The sequence below is a fragment of the Microtus pennsylvanicus genome, chromosome 10 (assembly GCF_037038515.1).
Source record: "Microtus pennsylvanicus isolate mMicPen1 chromosome 10, mMicPen1.hap1, whole genome shotgun sequence".
Taxonomy (NCBI): Eukaryota; Metazoa; Chordata; class Mammalia; order Rodentia; family Cricetidae; genus Microtus; species Microtus pennsylvanicus.
Genome location: NC_134588.1, coordinates 27,595,816 through 27,621,691, shown reverse-complemented (window position 1 = coordinate 27,621,691; position 25,876 = coordinate 27,595,816). Strand labels below are relative to the sequence as shown.

General features: G+C 41.1%; 1 protein-coding gene across 4 annotated transcripts in view; it reads right to left on the bottom strand.

The window, feature by feature from the left end:
• Window positions 1-820: 820 nt before the first annotated feature.
• The window catches only part of Rbbp5 (RB binding protein 5, histone lysine methyltransferase complex subunit), a 28,144-nt gene continuing 3,088 nt past the window's right edge, over window positions 821-25,876 (bottom strand). Inside the window, exons 2-14 of one of the 4 annotated variants that reach the window (XM_075987898.1) lie at window positions 22,413-22,438; window positions 20,919-21,091; window positions 16,761-16,901; window positions 15,877-16,039; window positions 14,398-14,507; window positions 11,924-12,043; window positions 11,684-11,837; window positions 11,509-11,580; window positions 10,917-11,034; window positions 9,640-9,709; window positions 8,912-9,141; window positions 7,702-7,893; window positions 821-1,930 (exon numbers count right to left, since the gene is read on the bottom strand). In XM_075987898.1, coding sequence (XP_075844013.1) covers window positions 1,902-1,930; window positions 7,702-7,893; window positions 8,912-9,141; window positions 9,640-9,709; window positions 10,917-11,034; window positions 11,509-11,580; window positions 11,684-11,837; window positions 11,924-12,043; window positions 14,398-14,507; window positions 15,877-16,039; window positions 16,761-16,901; window positions 20,919-21,091; window positions 22,413-22,438 — 1,598 coding nt within the window. In that variant the 3' untranslated portion in view covers window positions 821-1,901. The remainder of the gene's footprint in view (window positions 1,931-7,701; window positions 7,894-8,911; window positions 9,142-9,639; window positions 9,710-10,916; window positions 11,035-11,508; window positions 11,581-11,683; window positions 11,838-11,923; window positions 12,044-14,397; window positions 14,508-15,876; window positions 16,040-16,760; window positions 16,902-20,918; window positions 21,092-22,412; window positions 22,439-25,876) is intronic. The other 3 variants (XM_075987900.1, XM_075987899.1, XM_075987901.1) reach the window with 3 other exon arrangements.

The following is a 25,876-nucleotide window of genomic DNA, read 5'->3' as shown; positions in this document are numbered from 1 at the left end:
CTCCACACTTAAATTCTATAAGCCACAAAACGAAGTGGCTGCTGAGCTCCAAAGGTAGGCATCTTACAAACATCTGTACTTGTGGTTTAATAAACATCCCATTTTATTTACAAAGCATTAAAGCTTTGGCAAGAAGTACCCAAGGCTAAGTCTCATCTTGTACAAAACTACAGAATATTTTAAGAAACAAAATGGAGAGGCAGGGGAAACAACAAAAAGGAAAAGAGAATATACATATATTACACAAATCAAAAATCCTAGCTCGAAGTAGACGGAAGGTTTTTGAAATGACAAAAAATTCCAAAAGTATAAATAATGATTAGGAGCTGCTGTCAGAGACAATCTGGCAAGGCCTGAGCTGATTGTCTCAGTAGCCAGATAATGGAAACAGACGCAGCACTAGCATCCAGATGGAGGAAATCCCTGTATTGGTTTGCACACTACTGCGGGGTGCTGTACAGAGAGACACGATATGAAGAGAATGTCCACAAATAAAAATGTGTCCTGTGACCCACTTACCAATCACAACCATTGGTCTCGCTCACACTCGAGGAAGCGGCACAGCAATGACTCTGGGGACTTCCTGCAGGGTCCACCTCACTTCTACCCCACAATATAAAGTAATCAACGGGTTTGGCTATCTGAAGGAGCCTTCACCAACTGATAGAGATTTCACAATTAGCACAGTATTTAACCCCCTTTCAATGTTGAGAAAGTATGACCCATGGCAAGCCAAAAGCTTACTAATTAACCCTTTCCACACTTGGCTTCCTGACTTTGGATTTTCAGAAAAATTTCAAACACTTATTGTACACATTCATCCAATTTGCTATTTTTATTAAAAGAACAGCAAATGCAGAGAGAGCCAGAGCAAGAAAGAGAAGGGTAAAAAAGCTAAGCAACCTTTCACAGAAAGGAAGTGAGTGAAAACACAGGGGGCCTGGCTCCAGGAAGAGACACACAATGGCTGGTGGGGACAGGTTCTCCACAGGCAATGATTTAACGAATGAACCTCATCTTTGATTTGAAGCAAGCTGCTGCTGCTTTGATTTTGGGGGTTTCCACGTCAGTCCTCGCACAGGTGCCCCACCCCCATGATACAGAAGCTTGTGGAGAAAAATACCTTGCTTTGTTTCTAACTCTGGAAGTCAACACAGGTAAAGTAATAGACAAGCCACTGTTGATTCTTAGCTGGAGATGGATAAAACTAATCCTATCCAAAAGCCATGATTATTCAGACAGATCTGATACTGGAAAACATGCAAAGCAAGGGAAGCCCCGGATTCCCTAGAGCCCAGCCCCTGAGCGAAAGGTGGTGAGACACAAACGACAGGGCCTCCTAATTTCCTTCCTTTTCTGCCAATTTAAAATCTTTCAAGCACTCGCTTCTCTGTACAACCTTTATACACAATATAGAAATACAGGAAGCATCTGGGTGGTGAAGTTATGAAAGCAACAGAAAAATGCATCAGTTTTCCTAGGATACTGGTAGCAAAATTTCAGAAAAGAACAAAGTCACTCAAGGACATGCACTGAGGATGGAAGGCAACAGGAGATAGGAAATGACATGTCCAAAGGATGTGACTTCAATAGTTAGCTGAACAAAACATGGGCATTTTCACCAGCAACACAACCAAGTGTGAAGTTGAAGTGAGTCAGATCTGACGTCTTCACGCATCCTCATTCCTGAGAGCCTACTTGGACTTATGCTTGAAAGGGAAGGCAGGGACCTGTGCTCTTCTTCCATAATTCACTTCTTCATTCAAACATAAGATCCGCTCCTCCCACCTCCTGGGCAGGAGGAAAGGCCTTTGTTTTCAATTCAAGCCAATCTCAAATGACCGGCCACACTGTCCAAAGGCTACCTGACGACAACGTGAGGGAACGCAGTTTCACCGTCTTCATAGCAGTTCTGAGATTGCTCCTCCTGCTAAAGAGATGAGACAGGAGAGATTTCCTTTAGTGTCACAGGCACACATGGGCAAGAATGTCCCATCTGAAGAAAGTGCATAACCCAGTTCCCAGTCACTCTTCATAGAAGCAACTGTCACTCTAAACCCAAGTCCCCACCCAATACTGTTTCAGTACTGTCCCGATGTGTGTGTAGAGAGTGTGAATGCATGAGCCTCTACGTAACTGCTGAAAACCAGGCTCTCGGGTGATCACAAGAGACAGACTCCAGGGACCGACCCTTTCACTCTTTCATATAGTAGACTAATTAACCAGTCACTAACCAACAGTGAACAGACACCCCTGTCCCAGCCCCACTGTTCCTTACGTGACATTTGTATCAGTTTGGAACCCAGATAACGTGCACCATTGATGAAAGCTACTATCTGTGTTTCCATGCATCAAGAACTGGTAAGTGAATAAAATCTAAATAGTAAGATCACATCAGCACTTCCCTGATGACTCCACAGAAGCTGCTCGACTTGTGAGGGCATCTTTAAATGGCTGCTGTGAAATATTAACTAGGAAGTATAAAAAGAGAACAAGATGAAGAAAGCCTCCTGGATAGAATTTAAGTGAAGGATTACATGATGCTTGGAGTTGTGAAATGGTGAAAATTAACTGCGTAAGTAATGAAAGAAAAGTACTCATTCACAAAGTTGCTTTGAATGTTATTTTTTAAATGAAACTCTAATAAAAATGAAAACTGGCAATAAAAATATACTCACATTTGCTGAGAACAGACTGAAATGAGCACAAGATACAAGCTTCTCTACTGAATGCTACACTGTGAAAAGTAAAACTGTAATTCCCAAAGATGTTTGTATTTGACAAACATACTTTTCAAATCTCCTTCAATATAAAATATAAGGAATTTCCTGAGCTGATTTAAAACTATAGATAACAGAACACAGTCTACTAGACTCAGTTAATTTACTTCTTTCACGCTGGTCTCACTGACTGCTCCCAGAGGTATGTTGACTGAATTTTCAGTTTACAAATTAACACAGCACCACCATTTTAACCATTAATCATGATGGAGAAAAGTGGTTTGATCATAAATCAACATCTTTAATAGGCACTCAAGACAACAAACGAGCCCCTTCTACTGTACAAAACAGTTTCTACACTACCCCCATTCTCATGTAAGACGTGCGTGCATAGTCACACATACAGGCTTACTCAGGCATTAGGCAACAAACTGAAATCAAAGCAAGCAATACTATTAGCAAAGTAATGTACGAGAAAACAGCTCGACAAAGGCCTGCAGCATCTGCCCATGGAAACAATATTTAGTTGCATCATACAGGAAATCTCCAGCAGTATAAAATTAAGAAAAATTCAGCTTAAGATAAGCAACTATTTTTGGTCTCTCCCACTAGGAGGCTAATTCAGGATGGCCAAAGAGAACATTCTACATGGTTTCCAATCCTTCACTGTCAGCTAGGAGGGTCCCACAGAATGAGATAGCAGGATCCTTAAATTAGCCTCTGTGTGACCATTTCTAAGAGAGAAGGATGAGGAGGACAAATGTAGAGTCCACTCACTACTGGGCAGCTAAGACCAAGGCTGCTGCAAGGGATTAGGGGTGGAGCTCCAGAAGGCAAGCGCTGCTGCAGAGTGGTCCAAGGTAGGGCAATCTGCATAGTGCCCGATTCTGAAAAAGCAGCTCTTCTGCCCACTTTGGCCTTGTTACCTCCCACAGATCCAGGTTATACATCAAGGCACTGGTCTATGTGTCTACCATAGGGGCAAGGGGATATTGTATTATGTGATAAACCAGTCCTTTGTGGCATTTTGCTGATGAGGTTTACTGCTGAGGAACCTTAGGTCTTGGGTAACAAGGAAAACGGAGCTTGTGTTCTCACCTCAAGCTCAGAAGAGTTAAGGTAACAGAAACAGAGATATTAGACAATGGCACCAGCAGGCCTGTCCCTAGCGAGTCCCCAACTCAGGCTTACCCTTACCAGGCTTCCCTCCACACACACACTCCTCACGAGTGCCGGCTCCTGTGCCAGTCACACTAATGCGCTGTGTGAAATCAAAGAATTTTCAGCCGCCCCAGATTCCAGATTAAGAGTGGTTCTATTTGCCTTCCCGTGTCCCTTGAAATCTGCAATCTCTTGTTCTAACATACAATAGATAACAGCAGTTTCTTGTTAGAACAATTAAGGTTTACAAAATGGATTCTGCAGCAATTGGTCAGTTGCACATATTAATAAACAGCTGTCATTTATCCAGCTTGAGCAAAACACAGCTTAACACTACAATTCTGCCTTCGAAAATTTGACTCTAATGCAAAAGCTGTCTAGTTAAAGGGAGTCCACAGAAATGAACCTTGAACACACCCCCAGTGTAGACTGGTTTATTTCTACAGTGCCGAGAGCAGAACCCAGGGCCCTGAACATACTACACAAATCCTAACACCGACCTATTTCCCTAAACCATGGGCTAATTTTCAGAGATCTCCGCTATAAGCATTCTAAATGAGTTTTATTTCTTAATATCTGGAGGAAAATAATGGCTACCCACTATCTTTTACTGAAAATCTCTGGCGCATCAGTATTCCAGTTTTCCTCAGAAGTCCCTGGAGGGCCACAAGCAAATCAACAGCAGGTCCAGGTTTTACTTGCTCAGGATCCTCCAAAAACCACCGTGTTATTGAATGAAGCCCTTACCTCAACCAAAGAATCTCACACAGAAAACATGATAGTTTATCCTGAGAGTGACATTTCCAGAATTATCTGGGACATCTAGTGTCACCACTCACAAATTTGCAGCCCCATAAAGTTCCAAACTGTACTCAACTGTCAGGAAACCCTCTGAAATCTGAAAGTCTTGGAACTATGCCTCAAGATCCCTGCTGAGGTTCTGTTAACCATGCTGATCCTTAGCACTGTGGTATTTAATCTGCTCTGGAGATTTCCATTCAGGAAAAGATCAATGAACCAAGGCCAGAGAAGAAAGGAGGACATGGGAAGAAGGACACATAGTTGCATGAAGAAGCACACGCTGCATGCAATCCTGAGGCGCTGCAGGACTGGAGGGGAATGGAGGGGACTGGAGGGGACTGGAGCTGCTCTATCCCTTGTGTATATTTCCCCTCACCCCACCAGGGACAAGTTCTCTAGTCCTTCTTAAGGATAAAGCTGTTAAAACAGTTGCCTCCCATTAAGGCTGATCCACTTCAGCGCTCAACAAAAGTAATTAGGAAACAAAAAGCCGACATGAAGTACCCTGTTACTAAAGACACAGTTCTACTTCAGTACTTCCTTCAACTTGAGGCTAAACAAAGTGACAATGGGGCATCTCCAAAAACAGCCTAGACAGAAGTACCTACTCTTAATAGAATAGGCTGTAATGCTAGCCAGCATACATAACCAGCATACATAGCCAGTATACACACATATGTATAGCCAGTATACATACATAGCCAGCATACATAACCAGTATGCATTTCACATACAGTTCAAAGTTTTACTACAAATCCTTTTCTGCTACTAAAATAATAACACTAATGAATTTGAGGAATAAAACGGCATTCTCCAGGACTGGGTAAACTTTCCAACATTTTGATCTTGGGTCTCATTTAGACATTTAGTTACTGTGGCTACTAGTAAACATATTGATTAAAATTGAAATTTTAAGTCTATTATTGAGACTTAATTAAAACACTTTAGGACATAGTCTCCATGCTTCTGCATAGAGCAGGCTGGCCTCTATGAGTCCTGAGCTGTGTGTGGAGCAAGGACTCAGGAACAAGGAGCACAGGTCAGCAGTTGACTTCAGATGAGCAGTCTGTTGAGAAAGATAATTTAAAAATTCTGTAGTGGTTTATTTACCATTTACTATATATACTTCCTATTGAAAAATACAACATTAATTTTAACTAACAGGGTTTTGTTTTTCTGATGATGCAGCTCAAACACAGGCCCTTGCATAAGCTAGGCAAATGCTGCTCCACTGAGCCACACCACAGAGCTCCCAAGTCCTTATAGGATGGTTCTGAAGAATGGGGGGCGGAGGGGCGGGGAGTCAGGCGTGCTTGCATACACCTTTAAACCCAGAACTCTGGAAACAGACAGGAGAATCTCTGTGAGTTTGAGGCCAGCCTGCTCTATGCAGAAGCATGGAGACTATGTCCTAAAGTGTTCTAATTAATTTTATACATCTGGCCACATTTTAAATCACGCAACTGGACTTTTTGTGGCAGGAAAATCTACTCAAACTTCAGATTGGGTTTCTTGTGAGCTGACACCAGCACATGCACACGGGCACAGAAAGACCATCAACAACTGCTGATGTCAACAGACTGCTCATCTGAAGTCAACTGCTGACCTGTGCTCCTTGCTCCACACACAGCTCAGGACTCAGTATGGAGGTGGAACTGCTGACCAGGTGCTGTAACCACTGCTGCAGGGGACTCCCCTAGTCAGGGTACAGTACTGCAGCATGAAAAATGCAAGTCCTGATCTAGTGAACTTAGAGGAGTAATGACTTAGTCTGTTTTTAAGTTTCTCTATAGAAAATAATTCCTATTTATAGGCAACAATTAACTAGCATAAGGTACAAACTGAACAAGGAATTCTGCCTTGCATTCTACTCTTTATCATATGTGGATTAACACATTTAAACTAAATCTTAAAGGAGAAAAAACTAAATATAACCACTGACATTTTATCTATCTTGTGTCGAATAGCTACAAAAAAAGAGAATATTCTATTAACAAAAGCACTTCTTTTATGTATGTCCATGTGTGTATGTGTGTCTATCTAATGTATACAGACTTGTGTGTGCACATGCATGTGTATGCATGTCTAATGGATACAGACAGACTTTCAAATCTCAAGGTGTTTATGTGTCTGTCTGTCTAATGAATATATACAGGCTTGCATGTGTGCATGCGTGTGTGTGCGTGTCTAATGGTACATACAGACTTTCAAATCCCAGGGACATCTGAGTGGAGATGAGCTCTAACTTGATCATTGTTTTTCGAATAAACACCACTTAACTGGTTCCCAGGTATTTTCTAGGAATTTCCATTCCTTGATAAAACTCCCTCAGTCATGTATCATGTGTTGGGGGCTGATATGGCTCAGATGTTAAGGGCTAAGGCTCATGATCAAAAGGACACTTAGATGTTAGGAAGCTATACTGTATCTTTTTTGCAATCTCCTCCTATTTTCAGATACTGGGGGAACCCTCAAAGCCTTTATGGTACTGTTACAAATTCTCCTTTCTCTGGACAGTCGAGAAAGACCACCACACCTTGGAGCACCTGAACAATATGAAGATGCTGAAGTTTAATAGTCAAGTGCTACATTAAACCAGCTTAGCTTTTATTTCTGGCTACTGAACCATCCACAAATGAAAACTTAAAAAACAAACACTTAGGGCACATACAGTCTAGGACATGTATTGGCTAGAGGCTCATATCCTTTTGGGTCAGAGATTTTCCTCTAGGAATCTAATGGAAAGTAGGGGTTCCTCCCCAGAAATACTCACATAATACTTTGTATCTGAAGGAAGTAGAGCCCTGGTAGTCTATTTATGGACCTAAGGTTGAAAGCCAGTGAATTAAGTCAATTTTGGTTTAGCTTGCCTTTAGCAGCTTAAAATCCAAAGACTACTTGATGCTGGGGAAAAGGAAGGAAGAAAGGGAGGGAAATCCCATTGCAGTTAAAGGAAGTCAGGAGCTGTACAAAGCAAGGCCACAAAGCAAGCCAGACAGTGCTCCCAATGTGTCCTTACCTGCCAAGGGCTGGCTGAGTTCCGCCTGCACTTTACCCTTCGTTGATCCTTCCAGAGGTAAACCTCTGTCCCCTTTGTAGAGTTTCGGTTTAAATGGAGAATCTTTCTCTTTACCTTTTGATCCTTTAGGCCGGCCTGCTTGCTTCTTCTTGGATTTGCCATCCCCCTTCACACCCAGTAATGGATGGACTTCTGCAGGAGGACAGACACCCATGAGAAACAGTCCATACCACAATGGTCCCATATCCCAACCAGACCTTTGCGTGCAGAGAGCATTGCTTTTTATGGCCCACATCACTCATCGAAGGGAAAAAGCACATTGTTTTTAAAGCTACAAAAGAATGGCTACTACACTGACAAATACTTTTAGACCAAAAGGTGTACACAGTCTATATTACATGGTTTATACCAAAACACAGCAGCTCCAAACTGAGAAACAGTTAAAATACCCACTCATTCTAAGTCAATCAAACCCAAACAGGAGTGTGTGGATACAGCACACAGTACGGGCATAAGCGATCAGAAAACAAATGGACAGACCAGGGCCAGAGTCCTGACTCCACCATTTTCTGTGAGAACTTGGACCAGTTATAGAGTTTCAGCTCAACTTCTCTCTTTTATAAAGCAAGAATAATAAAATACATGCAGGGTTGACGTAACTATGAGCAGTGGTTTAGAAACCAGAAAGACACTGCTGCTTGGACTAGAGTATACAATCAGAGATTATACCGTTGTATAATTAATTTATCTATTGCTAGCTGTAAGAGAAAAGAATGGAAGGTGCTGATACGAACACCACCCCGTCCCTAGTAAAACCCTGTAACACACGGTAACACAAAGCTCCTGACCCCACTGTAAAACTGGAAAGGGAGAAATGACCGTGCAGGTCTGACTGGCACTTTAGCAGGCAGTGAAACACCTCTATGGAAAAGAAAAAAAAAAAAGATGAGCAGTTCAAGGAAACAAATTCTAAGTCATGTATCAGAAGACAAAGTATGTCTGTCATCTTAGGCAAGGTACTGGAGAGCAGAACATTCTCATTTAAATGTGAACACAAATGCAAACATCACAGAACTGTGAAGCAATATAGAAAAGGACTCATGGGAAAGCTCCTTTAAAGTAAAAATGGCTCAAAAGGAAATTACTCGTGTGTGCCCAAGAATATAAATCAATGTATCTATAGGCACCGGAATAAAGAGGCGACTCTTACCATCATTCGGCACTCCTTGGAGTTCTATATTGGTTGTTTTAGGTTTCTTCTTTGGTGGCTGGGACCCATCTGCTGAAGACTGCCTCTTCTTCTCTGAACTAGCCCCTTCGTCCATCAAGGAGGTCGGGACTGCATCCGGTGGGGGGCCATATGGATTTTCTTCAGGGTCTTCTACCTCAGGGGCAATGGGTAAATACAACAGAGCCTTTGAATCCTCCAGCTCTTCATCACTATTCGGAACAGGATCAGACAAGGGATTGGAAAAAAAGAGGAGATAGTTGCTTAAACCACAGCCCTTCAGCCTTTCCTCTAGTGCCTACATTTAATACACACAACAGTTACAGACCTAGACTTTAAGAAAGACGAGACGAAGGAAAGAAACTGGGTAAGAGAACCATATCCATAAATCATAACCATAAACAGACTAAGCTCATTACTGTAGTTTCTTTTCTTTTTTTGTCCGAGACAGGGTTTCTCTATATAGTAGTCCTGGCTGTCGTGGAACTCACTCTGTAGACCAGGCTAGCCTCAAACTCAAAAGATTCACCTGCCTCTACCTCCAGAGGCCACCATGCCTGTTTTTTTTTCTTAAAATCTACATCACATTTTGTTCAGCAAAGGACTGATTGCTAGTCATACTACTAAGCAGCTGAAAGTGAAGGGACAGCTGGGGGAACTGAGCAATGCACAAAACACAGGAATGATACCCAGGCTTCCAAGGCATTCACCTGCTACAGAAGGCAGCGATGGGGTCCACGCTGGTGACATCTACTTCCTCATCTTCAGCAGCATCAGCCCCTGTAGGACAGAAAATTGGAGAGGTTTGAAAAGAAATGGAAAACTGCTTTTGGCCTGAGAATAATCCTTGCTCATTTTACTTGATTACTTAACAATAGGGGCTGAATTCCTACTAGGAAATAGCTGACAACCAAGAAAGTTGGGAACGGCTCTTCAGTAAATGTCTCAGTCTACCCAGGAAACAGATCATCTCAGCATAAAACAATAAATGTTGCAGTAAAATAATAGATGATGGGGAGATAGGAAGAGGGACTGGTTAATGTGGACACCTAAAAAGGTTCACAAAACATAGTCCAAGACTACCAGAACCATCTGCAATGCTCTGCATCCCTGGAGGTATTCCCAAAACACAAAAGGGCGCAGTTTCCAAGCTAGAGAGATCTAACTTCAACCTCTATTCTCTAATTCCTGTACCATGAAGTATCCAGGTGTCAACGATCTGGGAGCATAGTAATCGTGTACACACACACACACACACACACACACACACACACACACACACACACACACTGTGCAAAGTTCTATGCTAGAAATCACGAAGATAAGTCAAATCTCAAGATAGTGGCAATGCATACATGTAATCTCAGCACTGGGAAGATCGGTAATAAAGATTCGGAGTTTGTGCTACATAATGAGACTCTTGTCTTCAAATTTGCAACAAAAAAAAGTCAGATCTTTATTTTCAAGAAGTCCCTATTCAAAAATTTGGAAGATGAAATTAAAAATGACAATAACTAAGGTCATAACAGTGATAGACTTTGGGGTTCTTCTTCCAGGCTGGACATACACTAAGTGCTTTATATGAATTACTCTATTTATCCTCTACAATGTGAAGACATGGGTGCTACATTACTCCACTTCCGAGATAAAGGATTCAAGCTTAACTATTTTGCCCAAAGCTGTCTGGTACCAGAGTCCATGCTCTTGACCTTTCTCCAACTGACAAAGATGTAACAGAAGACACGACACAAGCTGAGCCTGAGCACATCTCTGTGCTTTGCAGGGTGCTGTATGCAAATCCTGACTTAACCATCTGTGACTCATCAGGAAATACAGATGAAAAGTCAAGAGCTGCCTGAGCACTGGTGATGCCCATGTGAAATCTTAACTAGAATCTAAATTAAGGCTCCTCAAGCACTGAGAAAACTACACATGCTTAAGGAAAAAGGTGACCGATACAACACTAACACAGTTACAGCAGCATTACCTGTTTGCTCAGGCTCACTCTTATCTTCATCTTCAATATCAAACTCTGATTCTCTTTCCTCATATTCTACATTTTCATCCAACTCTTTGAAATCTGGGGCAAATGCACTCCAATTTTCCTAAGACAAAACAGATAAGTCACCACATGAAAAATCAGTAACAATATCAACTTATATTCAACATGAAACAGATTCTAAGATTAAACTTGGGGTTAAGAGAATAAAATCTCAGGTATCTAAGTGTTTGCCATCATGATGTATTTTCTATATAAACATTTCAAGTTATTAACTGCATTTTCTCCCTAAATAACTCCATCTTTAATCTTTTTTAAGTGTACTTCACAAAGGTAGTTTAAAAGTGTTCATCAATATACAATAAACTGAGCTGGAAATAAGAAAAGCAAAATAAATGTTAAAAGGTTGCAGAAAGTGTGTACATATGGAAACAAAGGTGGAAACCAGCTCAGAACTAAGACTGTCCCTCTGACGTGAAGTGAAAATAAATAAAGTCGTAGTTAGCTTACTCTGTATAAAGGATTTTTGATAAAAAACAAATATTTAGTTTCAAAGAAAATCAACCAGAAAAATACTTACTACTTGATTTTGGGCCCAAATGGACACTACTCCACTAGAAATAGAAGCTATGATGGGTCGAACTGGATGCCACTAAATCATAATTTAAGAGAGAGAAGAATTGTCTATCAGCACAGATTTAAGTCATTCGAGAGTGCGTGCACAACCGAAGCAATACACTGCTCTCTCTACTCACAGCCACGTCCAGCAGGAGTTCCCCTCTGGTTCCGTGCAAGATTTTCACTAAGTTGCCAATGCTCTTCTCCCAGATATACAGGGCATGCTGCCGAGCAGAGCCCGCTACTATATACTCCCCATCCCCAGAGAAGCAACATTTTTTCCATGGGGTCCTAAAAGACAAAGAACATCCCCCAGAGAAACTGGAACCGGAGCCCAGGGAAGGTCAGTCACGTCCTCTCCTGGCAACAATACCTACCTATTCACCAAGTCCTGCAGCTTCTGCATAGGCTCAGGCTCTCCATCCCTTCCACACGTTAAAATCTCTCTGCCGTCATAAACTCTGATTATTCGATCTGCTGTGTTAATTAAAAAGCAACTATAGAAAGGAGAGAGATTATTGACTAGTCAGACATCTGCCCCTGTTAAAAACTTCTATACTTCTTAGGCCAGCACCACAGACCACCTAGCTAACTGGAGTGAAATTAAGAATGGCCAAGATTCAATGCTTGTATATCTTCTTGTCACTCCAAACCAATGAAGTGAAAATATGTGTGCTTTGTCCTGTATATTCCCAAACCTCATGTTAATACTGTCTGGACTTAACTGAGATCTAAGACCTCTGAACTGAAGCCAGCCCACTCAATTCACAAGTTTGCAATGTGCAAGATTCATTAAATACTGCATTTATTGGCCTGTTTCAAACATTGTAAGATTTTTAATGAGTCAATAAGCTAAATGTGTATTTTCTAAATTATGTTTATTTGTTTGGGGAGGGGATGCATATGCCATAGCACACTTATGGAGGAGAGAAGACAACTTGGAAGTCAGGTCTCTCCTTCCACCATGTAGATCCTGGTAGCCAGCTTCTTTACCTGCTGAGCTAGTTCTCTGGCCTTAAATATGTCACTTTTAAAATGGCTAACTTTTTATTGTAACAATAAAGGAAATTTGTTTAAAAATATGTTTTTCATCATTTTCTTACGGTCTCTATTAACTATTTTGTTTGTTTGTTTTTTATTTTTCGAGACAGGGTTTCTCTGTGTAACAGCCCTAGCTGTCCTGGAACTCACTCTGTAGACCAGGCTGGCCTCAAACTCAGAGATCCACCTGCCTCCGCCTTCTGTCTCTCAAGAGCTGAGATTAAAGGTGTGCACCACCACCGGCCAGCTTTTTGGAAATTATAATTACATCATTTCCCCCCGACCCTTTCCTCCCCTTAACTTCTTCCGTGTAACCCTCTCTCCCTTTTCTCTCAAATGCATGGCTTCTTTTTCTTTCCTTGTTTTTACATGACTTAGTTATTCTTGACTCAAGAGCAATCTGAGTGACTGGGCTGTTGCTCAGTGGTGGAGTGTTTGCCTAGCATGAGACTCCAACTTCAATCCCCAGATACACCACGCACTTTGAAGGTGAACGTACCCCAAACACTGAATGCTCCTAAAAAGAGAATGAGTGCTGCTGCCGACTGACAAGCCATTTTTTTCTTGTTTCTGTCAGTCCATCTACATCTTACAAACTCAGGGGAACATCTGGAATTAAACCAGTTAGCACATTTTAAGTGCATGCTCAACTGGGATATAAATTCTGTGACACCAGTCCAGGTTACGTGCTGGCTAGCTTTATGTCAACTTGACACAAGCTAGAGTCATCTGAAAGAAGGGAATCTCAACTGAGAAAATTCCTCCATAACATCTGGCTGTAGAGTCTTCTCTTAATTACTGATTGTTGGGGGAGGGCCCAGCCCTTTGTGGGTGGTGCCATTCATGGGCTGGTGGCCCTGGGTTCTAGAAGAAAGGAGCTGAGTAAGTCACGGGGAGCAAGCCAGTTCGCAGCACCCCTCCATGGCCTTTGCCATGCCTCCTGCCTCCAGGTTCCTGCCCTGCTTGGGTTTGTGCCCTCACTGCTTTTAATGATGATTTGTTATACGGAACTATGAGCAAAAGAAACCTTCCTCCTCGAGTCGCTTTTGGTCATGGTGTTTCATCACAGAAACAGTAACTAAGACAGGTTGTAAGCATATTTGGGACTGGGGATGTACCTCAGTTTTAGAGCACTTGTCAGGAAGGCCCTGGAGTTCTGCCCCTAGCACTGCTAAAGATAAGTACGTGAAATATTTAAAATTCTCACTCAGTGCTATGTGCCAGGCATTTTGATTCTAAGCAACAACACTTAAACATCTTTTCTGTAAAGGAGCTGCCTGGCAACCTCCCAACAACAAAGATGTGACTACTAGTTCAATAAGGGAAATTTTATGAACCTAAGAACCAGACAGAGATTCTAACAGCTTTAATAAATCTAATAAATTATCACACACGGAAAATTATTATTTGCATTCCACTCACTTAAGAAAAAAAAACTAGGGCTGGAGAGATGGCTCAGTGGTTAAGAGCATTGCCTGCTCTTCCAAAGGTCCTGAGTTCAATTCCCAGCAACCATGTGGTGGCTCACAACCATCTGTAATGAGGTCTGGTGCCCTCTTCGGGCCTGCAGACATACACACAGACAGAATATTGTATACATAATAAATAAACAAACAAACAAACATAAAAAAAAAGAAAAAAACTAAGAAAATCAAAGACATCACTGGGTGTGGTAGTGCCATTCCATAATCTTTGACTCAGGAAGCTGAGGTAGGAGGATCACAAGAGCTGGGCCATCCTGAGCTATGTAGTGAGATTCTGTTACAAAAACAAAAACTCCATACACACAGGAAGACAAGGCCTCACTCACCTCCCTTTCCGGGCAAACTCAATTGACTTAATGGCTGTAGTATTGCTTGTTCCTGTTGTTACTCGGAAGGAAGCAACAAGATCCTGAGAGTCTGTTTTTAGGACCAAGATCTGAAGTTTACAGAACAAAAATAAAAAAGTAAATATTCTGGTGACTACTAGTAATCAGATCTGACTTGTTTTTAAATTGTGCAGAGACGTAGCAAAAGTCAAGCATCTTGAGTCCTATATATTCCATCTCACTAACTGGTATTATGTTTTACTTCTTTCAATAAACTACAGAGTTTTAACCATCTACTCTTAAAACACGATGATTAACATTATTCACAACAGGCAACAAGTGGCAACAACCCTAGAATCCACTGACAGAGAAATAGGTAAAATGTGGCATATACATACAATACGATTAAACTTTGAAGAGGAGGGAAATTCTGACACACAGTTTAACATAGCTACCTTGATGACACAATGCTGTACGAGATATACCAGCTGCAAACGGGGAATACAGTATTATCCCATTCCTATAAAGTGCTTACAGTGGTCAAATCAACAGGAAACGGGCTGACAGCCGCCAGGGACTGGGACAGCCCTCTCTGACAGCCGCTCAGTCTGCAGAGGCTGCTGTTGAGTACCACCAGGTACTGAGTCCTGCTGACCTGAACACTGTGAATGTTCAAGAGGAGTTTAAAAGCTTATGTGCATCATCTTCAGTTCTTCACGCATGGAGGCACACATTCTACAGCTGTTAATATTTACCTTAACCACAATTTTTAAAAAACTGCTACCGGAACAAACACCTATAATGTACTACCCCCCAAAAGTCTACACTTCCAAACACCACAAAGGACAAGTTTAACAAGGAAAAAAAGATAGTCTCAGTACTCTAGTTAAATTGGCCTGAATTATACCGTGTTTCTTTGTGTGCATGTTTATACGGGGTTTTTGTACAACTAGATATTAAGCCATTTTTACCAGCATGCTCTAGGTGATGACTTTTAAATATTATTCTCTTCATTACTACTACTGGTCAAGACCCTTCTGTCCTTTTTTGTTTTCTCTGGCTCTGGGGAGTAACCACAGCCTCTTACATATACAGCAAGCACTTTACAGCTAAGTTACACCCAGGCTTTCTCTTCTGTTCCTTCTCTTAGCGTCTTGAGAGAGGTCTTGCTGTGCAGGCCAAAGCTAGCCTGGATCACCATTTAATTCAGACTGTTCTCGAACTTGCAGTGATCCTCCTGTCTCTGCTTCCCAAGTGCTGAAAGAATTTTATAAAATAAGCTGCCACACTGTCTCCATTCCTTATCTAAATCAAATAATCTACTCTAATTCAAAGCACAGAAATGATTATTAAGGCACGAAAGAAAACTTAGCTACATTTCCATTCGGGGATTATTCCAGGGAGAAAAGAGCCTGAAAGTAGAAGTAAATATGGGCCAAGGCAGATGCCCAGTCTTTCTTCACTGACCTCACAGCTTACCTTGCCTTTTGCATTTCCTGTATAAATATATTCCCCTCGCCTATCAAAAGAAGCCACCACGTTCAAATCGGAGTCATCGTCTACCGGCAGAACAACATGTTTGGAATCTGAAAGGGTCAACATGACAGGAGCAGATTTCATGGGACACACGAGAACCTTGTTCCTGTTTAAAAATATGAACACATATTGGCTATTGCTATGGTATCAACAGATGGAGTCCCTGTCCTTTATCCCTGGTCCCTGACCACTTCCTCACTGGCTCTCCCAGCCCCAGCAAATGTGAAATGGTGAAATCACATAAAGTCTACACACCTAGTAACAGGGAACAGACTCAGACAGAGCCTATCTCGACAAATAAAATGTGATTATTTTATTTACTAAAAATATTTAGTAAACCAGTAATATACTAATTAAAGTAAAAACAAAATACTGATTTTTAATTATATTAACAAGTATATGTATATCAGATATGGCCTGGGCTTTAGGCACATATAATGATCATCATACTTACAGAGAAGTAGATTATGAGAGATCCCAAGAAGTGAAAAGCTGTGTCTGAGTAATGGAATACTAGGCAACTTTTCCTTAAGTGCAGTCTTAATAGTAAATTGTTTCTTCATACTAAAGGATTCTAAAGAATCAAAGCCAGGGCCCACTCATTACATCATTCCCACCTTTGGTCATTTCCAAAGTCTTAATATTGATCAGTTACAATCTCCTTATAATATATTCAGTAGAACTAACCTAAGCACAAAAATTACTTTATATAGGTTTGAAAAGCTGTTGTGTTTGCCTCTTAAAACCTCAATCTGAAGTTGTCAGAGCCCAAAGCTAATCCACTCAGAATGAGACCCCGCCCTAGGAAAAGAATATCTTAAACATACTGATCTCGAGGATGATATTGGACTTTTAGGATGGGTGAAGGGAATCGAAACCTCTGGTCGCAATCGCCTGATAGAACATCCCACTGCGACACTATGTTATCTGTAGAAGCACTCACAAGCTTATGACCATCTCGACTCCAACTACGGGGAGAAACAGAGGTGAATTTAGCACACAGCACCAGGTAAAATATATATATAACACTACTATGGATAAAACAGTGACCTACAGAACATTGTATGCATAGTAAATAAATCTTTAAAAAAAAGTTTAAAAGGGGGCTGGAGAGATAGCTCAGAGGTTAAGAGCACTGGTTGCTCTTCCAGAGGTCCTGAGTTCAATTCCCAGCAACCATATGGTGGCTCACAACCATCTGTAATTTGATCTGGTTCCCTCTTCTGGCCTGCAGACAGAACACTGTATAAATAATAAATAAATAAATTTAAAAAAAACAGTGACCTAATTGCACATGTCAACATTTTTTAAAGTATAGTTAAATCTATAAAGTTAAATCAAACTTTCTTTTTCTTTCTTTTTTTTTTTTTTTTTTGGTTTTTCGAGACAGGGTTTCTCTGTGGCTTTGGAGCCTGTCCTGGAACTAGCTCTGTAGACCAGGCTGGTCTCGAACTCACAGAGATCCGCCTGCCTCTGCCTCCCAAGTACTGGGATTTATAACAAACTTTCTTATTACATACCCAAGCTGACCCTGAACTCACAACTTCCTGCCTCCATTTCCTAAGTGCTAGGAATATAGATAGGAATGTGCCACCATGCCTGGCTCTTGTACTGTTTATATATAGTCACGGCCCTATTTCAAAATAACACTACAGTTAGCACCCAAAATAACAAACTTGAGTGTCTTAGTTAAGTTCCCAAATCAGCTGACCTTTAAGAACGTGAAACAAAAAGGACCTGAGGAGTTTCAGGGATAAAGAACATGTGAGTTTCCTAAAGTACTCCATGACAGCACCAACAAGACAAAAGAGACAAACATGCTATTTCAAAATAATGTGCCTGCAATCCTAGCACTCAGGAGGTGGGGGAAGGAAGATCATGAATTCCAGGACAGTCTGAGCTACAGACTGTCTATTTCAAAAGCAAAAACAATAAAAATTAAAAATGAATAGTCATATCTTAAATGCAGCTAAGTATACTAGACATTTTGTTAAACAAAGACCGGAAGGTAGACTGACTAGTTAGAGACAGCAGAGCCCAATGAATGACTCAAGACTAAACTCCCTGGATTTTCTTCCTGCTTCAGATATCTGGAACTAGGTAAAGAAGTCAACAACCGGATAATGCCAACAGTTACACACAATCCTCCCTTTCTTTCCCCACGCAGACAAGTCCTAGAGAAAAACCTGCACCCACTTGTCCTCATCAGCATGGTCTGGACAGACAGCTAGACTTGCACCCTGACCTTGCTCTAATGAGGCCTCTATGACTTATCACAGATGCTATGAGATGAGAGTGGAAACGGCTTCATTAGTGAGATCTCACCATCACAGTGCCTGTGAAGGCCAACAGAAAGAAAGAAGGCTCAGGGCCTTCTGTCCTTCCCAAATAGGATGATGTCAGCAGAGACCCATGGAGAGTCTCTATTTCCAACCTACCAGCAGCCTCTGTAAAGGGAACTCTAACTGAAAATAATAACTCAAAGTAAAAATTCAGTAGAAGAATCCAGCAGTCAATGGAGTGGAGGAAAGATAAGAAACAGTTAACTCAAAAAATAAAAAAATACTCAACATGGATAATAGTATGGGTGGGAGGAACACAAGCTCAGGGATCAGACAACAACAAATAATTTAATATCCACGTCATCAGAGTCCTACAAAGAACAGAGTATGGCTTCAAAGTATTGGAAGAAATAACAGTTAAATTTCTCCAAATATAACAAAAAATAAAAAAAAACCCTACCGACTAAAAACAGGTGACTGAAATCAAACAATATAAGTCAAAGAAACCATTCCAGGAGTTGGGGACATAGCTTAGTTGATACAGACCTTGCTTAGCATTCCTAAGACTGCACAAAACCTGGCACAGGGACACACACTTGTAATCTTGGCACTTGGGAGATAAAGGAGGATCAGAAGTTCAAGGTCATCCATAACTAACTTAAGGCCAGCCTAAATACACAAGGCCATCAACAGCAGGCATGAGAAACTCTCTTTTGAGTTGTTGGTTAGAGCTGCCCAAAAGACTCCCACTAAGGAAATCTCTCTCTGCAACAGATGAAGACCATTACAGAAAACTGCAACCAATCAAAATGCAGAGTAGTGGAGCCCAGTCCTAACTGGTAAACCCGCACCACAACTCCTGCACGTAAGGCTGGCGGAGCATTATAGAAGATGGGGTAGAAAGATTCTAAGAACCAGAGGAATAGGAAGTTTGCTGTGAGATTGTGTCTCCTAGGAATATCACGAAGCTACACCCATAAAGCCTCACCAACATAATGGCCCAACACCGGATGAACAAAGACAACAGACATGCCAATGTGGATGGAGAAAAGTTTACAGTTCTCAACCATAGACAATGAACTACAGGCAACTAAGGAGGGTTGAGAACAAAAATCTTCCTCAGAAGAGCACAAAAAATGGTTATCAAATATCAAATGAAAACATACACATTCAAATACCATATTATTGAGCAGGTTATATTCACATATTTATGAATATGTGTGAGTGTGTGTACACAGACACACACACGAAAAATTAAAGAAAAAAAGCTATGAATTTTAAAGAGAGCAAGGGGTGTGGTACATGGAAGGGTTTGAAGGGAGAAACAGGAAGGGGTAAATTATGTAACTATAATTATAACATCAAAAAACTTAATAAAACAAAAATAAAAAATTCCAAAACACAAGCATATGTTGAATGTAGAAACATCCTCAATCTTAAGTCTTAAAAGTGGTAATAGGAAAGTGGCATCTCATCTATATAAAAACAGTAACACAAAGATAACAATTTCTCATAAAAAAAAAAAAAACTATAGAGACCAGGAGTCAGACATGATGGCACACCCTTTAATCACGGCACTCCTGAGACAGAGGCAGGATAATCTCTCTGAGCTGAAAAACAGCTTGGTCTATATAGAGAGGGTTCTATATATGTAGAACCCTGTCTCAAAAACAAAACAAACCCACAATAACAAAGAGGCTCTAAACCAAGTTCTCTAAATGGAAAGAAAAAGATAAAATGGAATCTTAGAACACTACAGATTTGTCTTGTGCTGGTTACAATGTATGCAGAGGAAATGTGTAAGGGAATTACATTTTATACAAAAGAGGCATCAAGGGAAAGAAGGCAAGGGCTCTATACCTTATCTGAACTGTTGCAAAGTCAGCCCTGGGGTATTTTAGACTGTGCTTAATCTAGTAACTACTAAAGGGTACACAACGAAACACTGAATCAATATAAAACCCTATATTTGTTCAAGTAACCCACAGAAGGCAGGAATCAGAGAAAGAAAATACAGAAGAAACATAAAGAAAAACAAATTAATATGAACCCAAATATGAAAAATGCTTTTTATTGAAGAACTTAGCAGCCAAAGCAAAAAGAATAGAAGCTCACAACCTAAACATTACTTAACCTTATAGCTGTGTGATCTTAGAGAACTGTATAGTTTTTCTGGGCTTCAATTTCGTATCTATGATAGGAAGGAGAAAGTCTTTACTTATAGAGGACTACTGAAAGAATCAGAGTGTATATATATATATATATATATATATATATATACACTCTAATTCTAATTCTATATTTCTTAATCCAATGCCTGGCATATAAAGAGTGTTCAGAAAATACTCATGATCATTTGTATCAGAGATGAGGCAAATGCACTTCCTAGACTCTGGGGACAAATGATGGCAAAAATAAGGATTTAACTATGAGGGACTAAGTTCAAGTCTGCACACAGAAAGACTGGGGTGCCGTTCCTACCAGATCTACAATACCTGCAATTAATCCTGGCCTCCATATGCATACACACGCATACACCATACATGCAAACATACCTATACACATTTTAAAAAAAGAAAAAAAAAATCATGGGTCTGAGGTATTTATTTAACTCAGTAGTAGTGTTAGCCCAGAATGTATGCGGTCCTGGATTCAATCTTTAATACCACAAAAAATAAAGTAAATAAAATCAAAATTCCTTACCACAAAGAACAGACTGGATGGATGTGTGCACTAATTATTTTAGCAATGCCTCTTGTCAAGAAATCCCAAATAACAATTCGGCCATCGTTACAGCCAACTGCAAGCAGTGTGCCCCACCTGTTAAAGGTGCACGTCAGGGCCATGCTGATGCAGTCCAAAGTTCCATCAGCTTCCTACAAGACAAATGTAAAACACACACAAAGGCCATCATAAAAGACAATGCATGCAATAATGATCTCTGCAAGTGTGCTTACATCTTTTAAATTGATTTAAAAAATAAACAATAATTATAAGAGCTAACCAAAACCTCTGGAAACAGTGATGATCAATCTCTCACACAAATTTCTAGAGGTCAATGAGCAAAGTATTACAGGAGTAACTAGAAGAGTTCTTTGGCTCCAGGACAATGTAAACACAATGAAACAGCTTGTGTGATTGACATTTTAAAAAATTACATTATTTTACATCCATGTCAAGCTTTATAAAGTAACTACAATGAAGCACAGGAAATGTTACAAATGCTAATTACACATAGTGATCATTATTACTATATAAATCACATTCATCAAAACTTGTAAAGTACACAAAAAAGTTACTGTATAAATGATGGAAGTATTTATTTTAAAAAGCCCTTTAATTAAAGTTGTGAATATTTTTTTCTTTTAGTTAAAAAAAAATGAACCTTGTCGGGCAGTGGTGGTGCACACCTTTAATCCCAGCGTTCAGAAGGCAGAAGCGGGCAGATCACTGGGTTTGAGGACAGCCTGGTCTATAAAGTGAGTTCCAGGAAAGCCATAACTACATAGTGAAACCTTGTCTCAAAACAACAAACAAAAAAACGCCAGGAAGTGGTTGCATGCATGCTTAATCCCAGCAGTCAGGAGACAGAGGCAGTTGGATCTCTGTGAGTTCGAGGCCAGGCTGGTCTACAGAGCAAGTTCCAGGACAGGTTCCAAAGCTACAGAGAAACCCTATCTCAGGAAAGCAAAAAACAAAAACAAAAAAAAGAACCTTAAGATTTAAAAAAATTACTGAAATTTTTCAGCCAAAATTGCATATTACCTGTTGCTCAAAGTTAAACATTTCTTTTTCTTTTCTTTTTTGAGACAGAGTTTCTCTGTAGCTTTGAAACCTGTCCTGGAACTCACTCTTGTAGACCAGGCTGGCCTCAAACTCACAGAGATCCACCGGCCTCTGCCTCCCAAGTGCTGGGATTAAAGGCAGTGTGCCACTACTGGAGGGCTGGAGAAATGATGGCTCAGTGGTTAAGAGCACTGCCTGCTCTTCCAAAGGTCCTGAGTTCAATTCCCAGCAGCCACATGGTGGCTCACAACCATCTGTAATGAGAGCTAGTGCCCTCTTCTGGCCTGCAGGAATACATGCAGACAGAACACTGTAAATAATATATGTATGTGTGTGACACATTTAATTATTTAATCATCAAATAAAAGGCAATCACTGTTTACCACACATTAACAACAAAACTAAACTCACCTCTGGATAGTTCTGCCCAAAGGACTCTGCAAGAAGGCAAGAAAGAAAGTGGATGACACAAATCACACAAGGACCCGCTGCCCACGAACAGTCCACAGCTCACTGCCCAAGTGGGAGGGGCTGACACCTTTTCAGGCGTCCATGAGGTCATACTACTCATCACCACAGGCAGACGACATATCTTTCTCAAACTCTTGTGCTTTCATAAGCGTACAGGAAAGTATTCCAAAGCTGATGAGTACGGAAGCAGACGTGAATCCAACCAACTTCTATTTAGGTAACACTAAAGAGATTTGTCAAAATGCAAGATTCCTTTCACTCATGTTGTTTGTTTTCAAAAACCCCAGGAAGTGGGAAGAAAGTCAGGGATCCTAACTTTGAGTTGTAACACTCACCTGGTTGCAGCTTGGAGATGTCCTGAGAGGGCAGACAGACTACAGAGTGAAGAACACTAGCCCTAGCGGCTGGAGTTGAGAGAGCCAAGGACGCAGCCCAGAAACCGCTGTATGCTGCTGTGCTGGCAAGCTGAGCTGAGAGCAATAAGCTTCCGCTTAAGGTCCTAACAACAAGACTCTAGCTCCACAACCCTGGAGCCATGAGTCTAGTTCTCCAGCAGTAGAATATAAAACTGTGAGTTTGGAACAGTCCGTGAGCCTCTAGAATGCAGGGTCACCAACTGTCCTCACTGCCTATCCAGGAGTCCTATCTTACAAAACCAAAGAACCGCTTGTAAGACATTCAATCATGAAAAGGACTGAAAGCAAATGCTGAAATATATCAAGAGCAGTGTTTCTGAAAATTGTTTTTAAAGTTACTCAAGTAGAACAAGTGTTACATAGAAATGCGTATCTGGGCCTGGAGAGCTGGCTCAGAGGCTAGAGTGCTTGACAGGAGGCACTGAACACTTGAGTTTATATCCATAGCACCCACCTGAAAAGGGGGAGTGAGGAGACAGGGGCTAGCAAGATGGCTTGGGCGGCGGGGGAATAAAAGCACTTGCCATGCAAGCCTGGTGACCAAGCTCAATCACAGGAACCCACAGAAGGGAAAAGCCAACTCCTGGGAGTCCCCTGATTTCCCCAAGAGCATCATGGCGTGCACATACATACATAAGAAATGTGCGATCAAAAGGTAACAGCCTTCAAAACACTTGACAAAGTAAAAACTTAACATATGTTCACATAAGCATTTGCTCAAAGTTTTTTAAATAAAAAACTATACATATTACAAGGTGACATGTTTGTTTCATTTACTGATCCAGCCAGTGCGTCTTCCCAATCTTCGGACTATATTCACATGGTTGAAAAGTAAACAAATGCGTGTACTCATTTAAATACTAAAAACAAAAATCAGGATCACGAAGATGGCTGAGCAGGTAAAGGTGCTGAAAGCCAAGCCTGCAGTCCTGAGTTTAATCCCCAGGACCCACAAAGTAAAAGAAGAACCAACACCCACAGGTTGTTCTTTAACCTCCACATGCACCACACATACACACACATGTATTTTTAATGTAAAATTTTAAAAATCATTTGGCTAGAGATAGGACTCCAGAGCCTCAAAAGCTATGTAAAGGGCCAAGGTCAGGGAATGTGCAGGGGAAGAGGACAGGCCCTGGAACTCACTGGTCAGACACTCTAGCCGATCAGAGACCTCTGGGTTCAGTGACAGACCCCATCTGAAGACAGGAAGAGGAAGACACCCAACATCAACCTCTGGCCTCTCCACATATAAGCAAACACTGCACCTACACCAATGGACACACACACAATAGGTATCCACATCATATACACACAAAATATTTAATCAAAGAACAAACATTGAAAAATCATCAAGAAAGGCATTGTTATGAACACCTTTATGTAATTCTAGCATTCAGGAGACTGAGGCAGCACTGAGTTTACTACTCAACAGGCATTTCCACCCTTCAATACTCTAGGTGAAGAGAGCTAGTCACTAAGGGTAAGTCCCGCAGGTAAGAACTGGCTTACTCTCGCCTGCCTCGGTCAACCCTTCAGAAAACCTGCAGGTCTAACTTCTTCCACCACAACTGCAGAACAGCACTCACTCACTTAAAACCCTTCTCTGCTGGACAAAATGAACAAAACTCTAAGTATTGTTGAAGGAGCTGCGGGATGCATTCTGCCACCCAGGTCCCGCCACCAGCTAGCTTTATCCGAAATAACAACACACAAACTGTATTCTTTTAAACACTGCCTGGCCCATTAGTTTCAGCCTCATAACCCATTTCTAATAATCTATGTAGCACCACGAGGTGTGCTTACCAGGAAAGATTCAGCATGTCTGACCTGGTGGCTGGCTGCATCGCCGTCTGCCCGGGAGAGGGGAGCATGGCATCTCTGAGCTCACTTCCTCTTCCTCCCAGCATTCTGTTCTGTTTACTCCATCCACCCATGTTCTAACCAATAAAATGGGCCAAGGCAGTTTCTTTATTTTTTAACCAATGACCTTCCTCCATCAAAGTATAATCTTGAAAAGCAATCTCAGCTTGGCCCTGGCCAGCACTTTTCATTTGTCTTTTGTCTTGTATGGTCAGCATCTCTGCCAGAGCTTCAGTTAACCATGCCGAGTACCAGCTGCAAAACACACCATTTCCTGCACCCTCACTCATTCATGCCTAAGAACATTTGCCTCTATAGTTTTCTCCACTGGAAGGTAACCCTACAGAAGGCTCCTTTTCCGACTTTTCATTGGTTGCTTGGTTTGGCATCTCTATCTCAGTATCTTCAATTGAACAGTACCTCTGTAAAATTTCCCCAAATTTTACATCAGTCCCACCAACAGTGCAGAACTAGCTGCTTTCATATGGATTCCCCACAGTGTACTAAGGTACTGCAGCTCTGTATTACAGAGTTACTTGTTTTTCTTCTCCTGGTTGTGTTTCATATGGGTTCCCCACAGTGTACTAAGGTACCGCAGCTCTGTATTACAGAGTTATTTGTTTCTCTTCTCCTGGTTGTGTTTTTATCCAGGACAAAAGCAGCATCTTATTTTGTTTTCAACTGGTATAATTTAACCCACCCCCAAATGAATAAATCATCATAATCCATTAGGACAAGATTTTAATAAATTAGTGCAGGGAATATCAGAAAATAACAAACCAAGGCATAAAGTATAATTTCAAAAGCTTCTAGAGCCTGAGAGATGGCTCAGTGGTTAAAAGCACTTGCTGCAAAGCATGAGGCCTGGAGTTCAGATCCTGGAACCCACGAAGTCCAGCACAGTCCTGCACATGCTTGTAACTCAAGCACTGAAGGGGGCTGGTTACCAGTTCAGCAGAAACACATGAGCTCCACATTGATAGAAAAGACTGTGCCTCAAAGGAAAAGGACAGAGAATGACAAAGGAAGTCACGATTCCTCTGTATGCGTGACTTCTCTGGCCTACACACATGTGCACTCACACAAACATAGGCATACATCACACAGACACACCCTGCCCCCCAA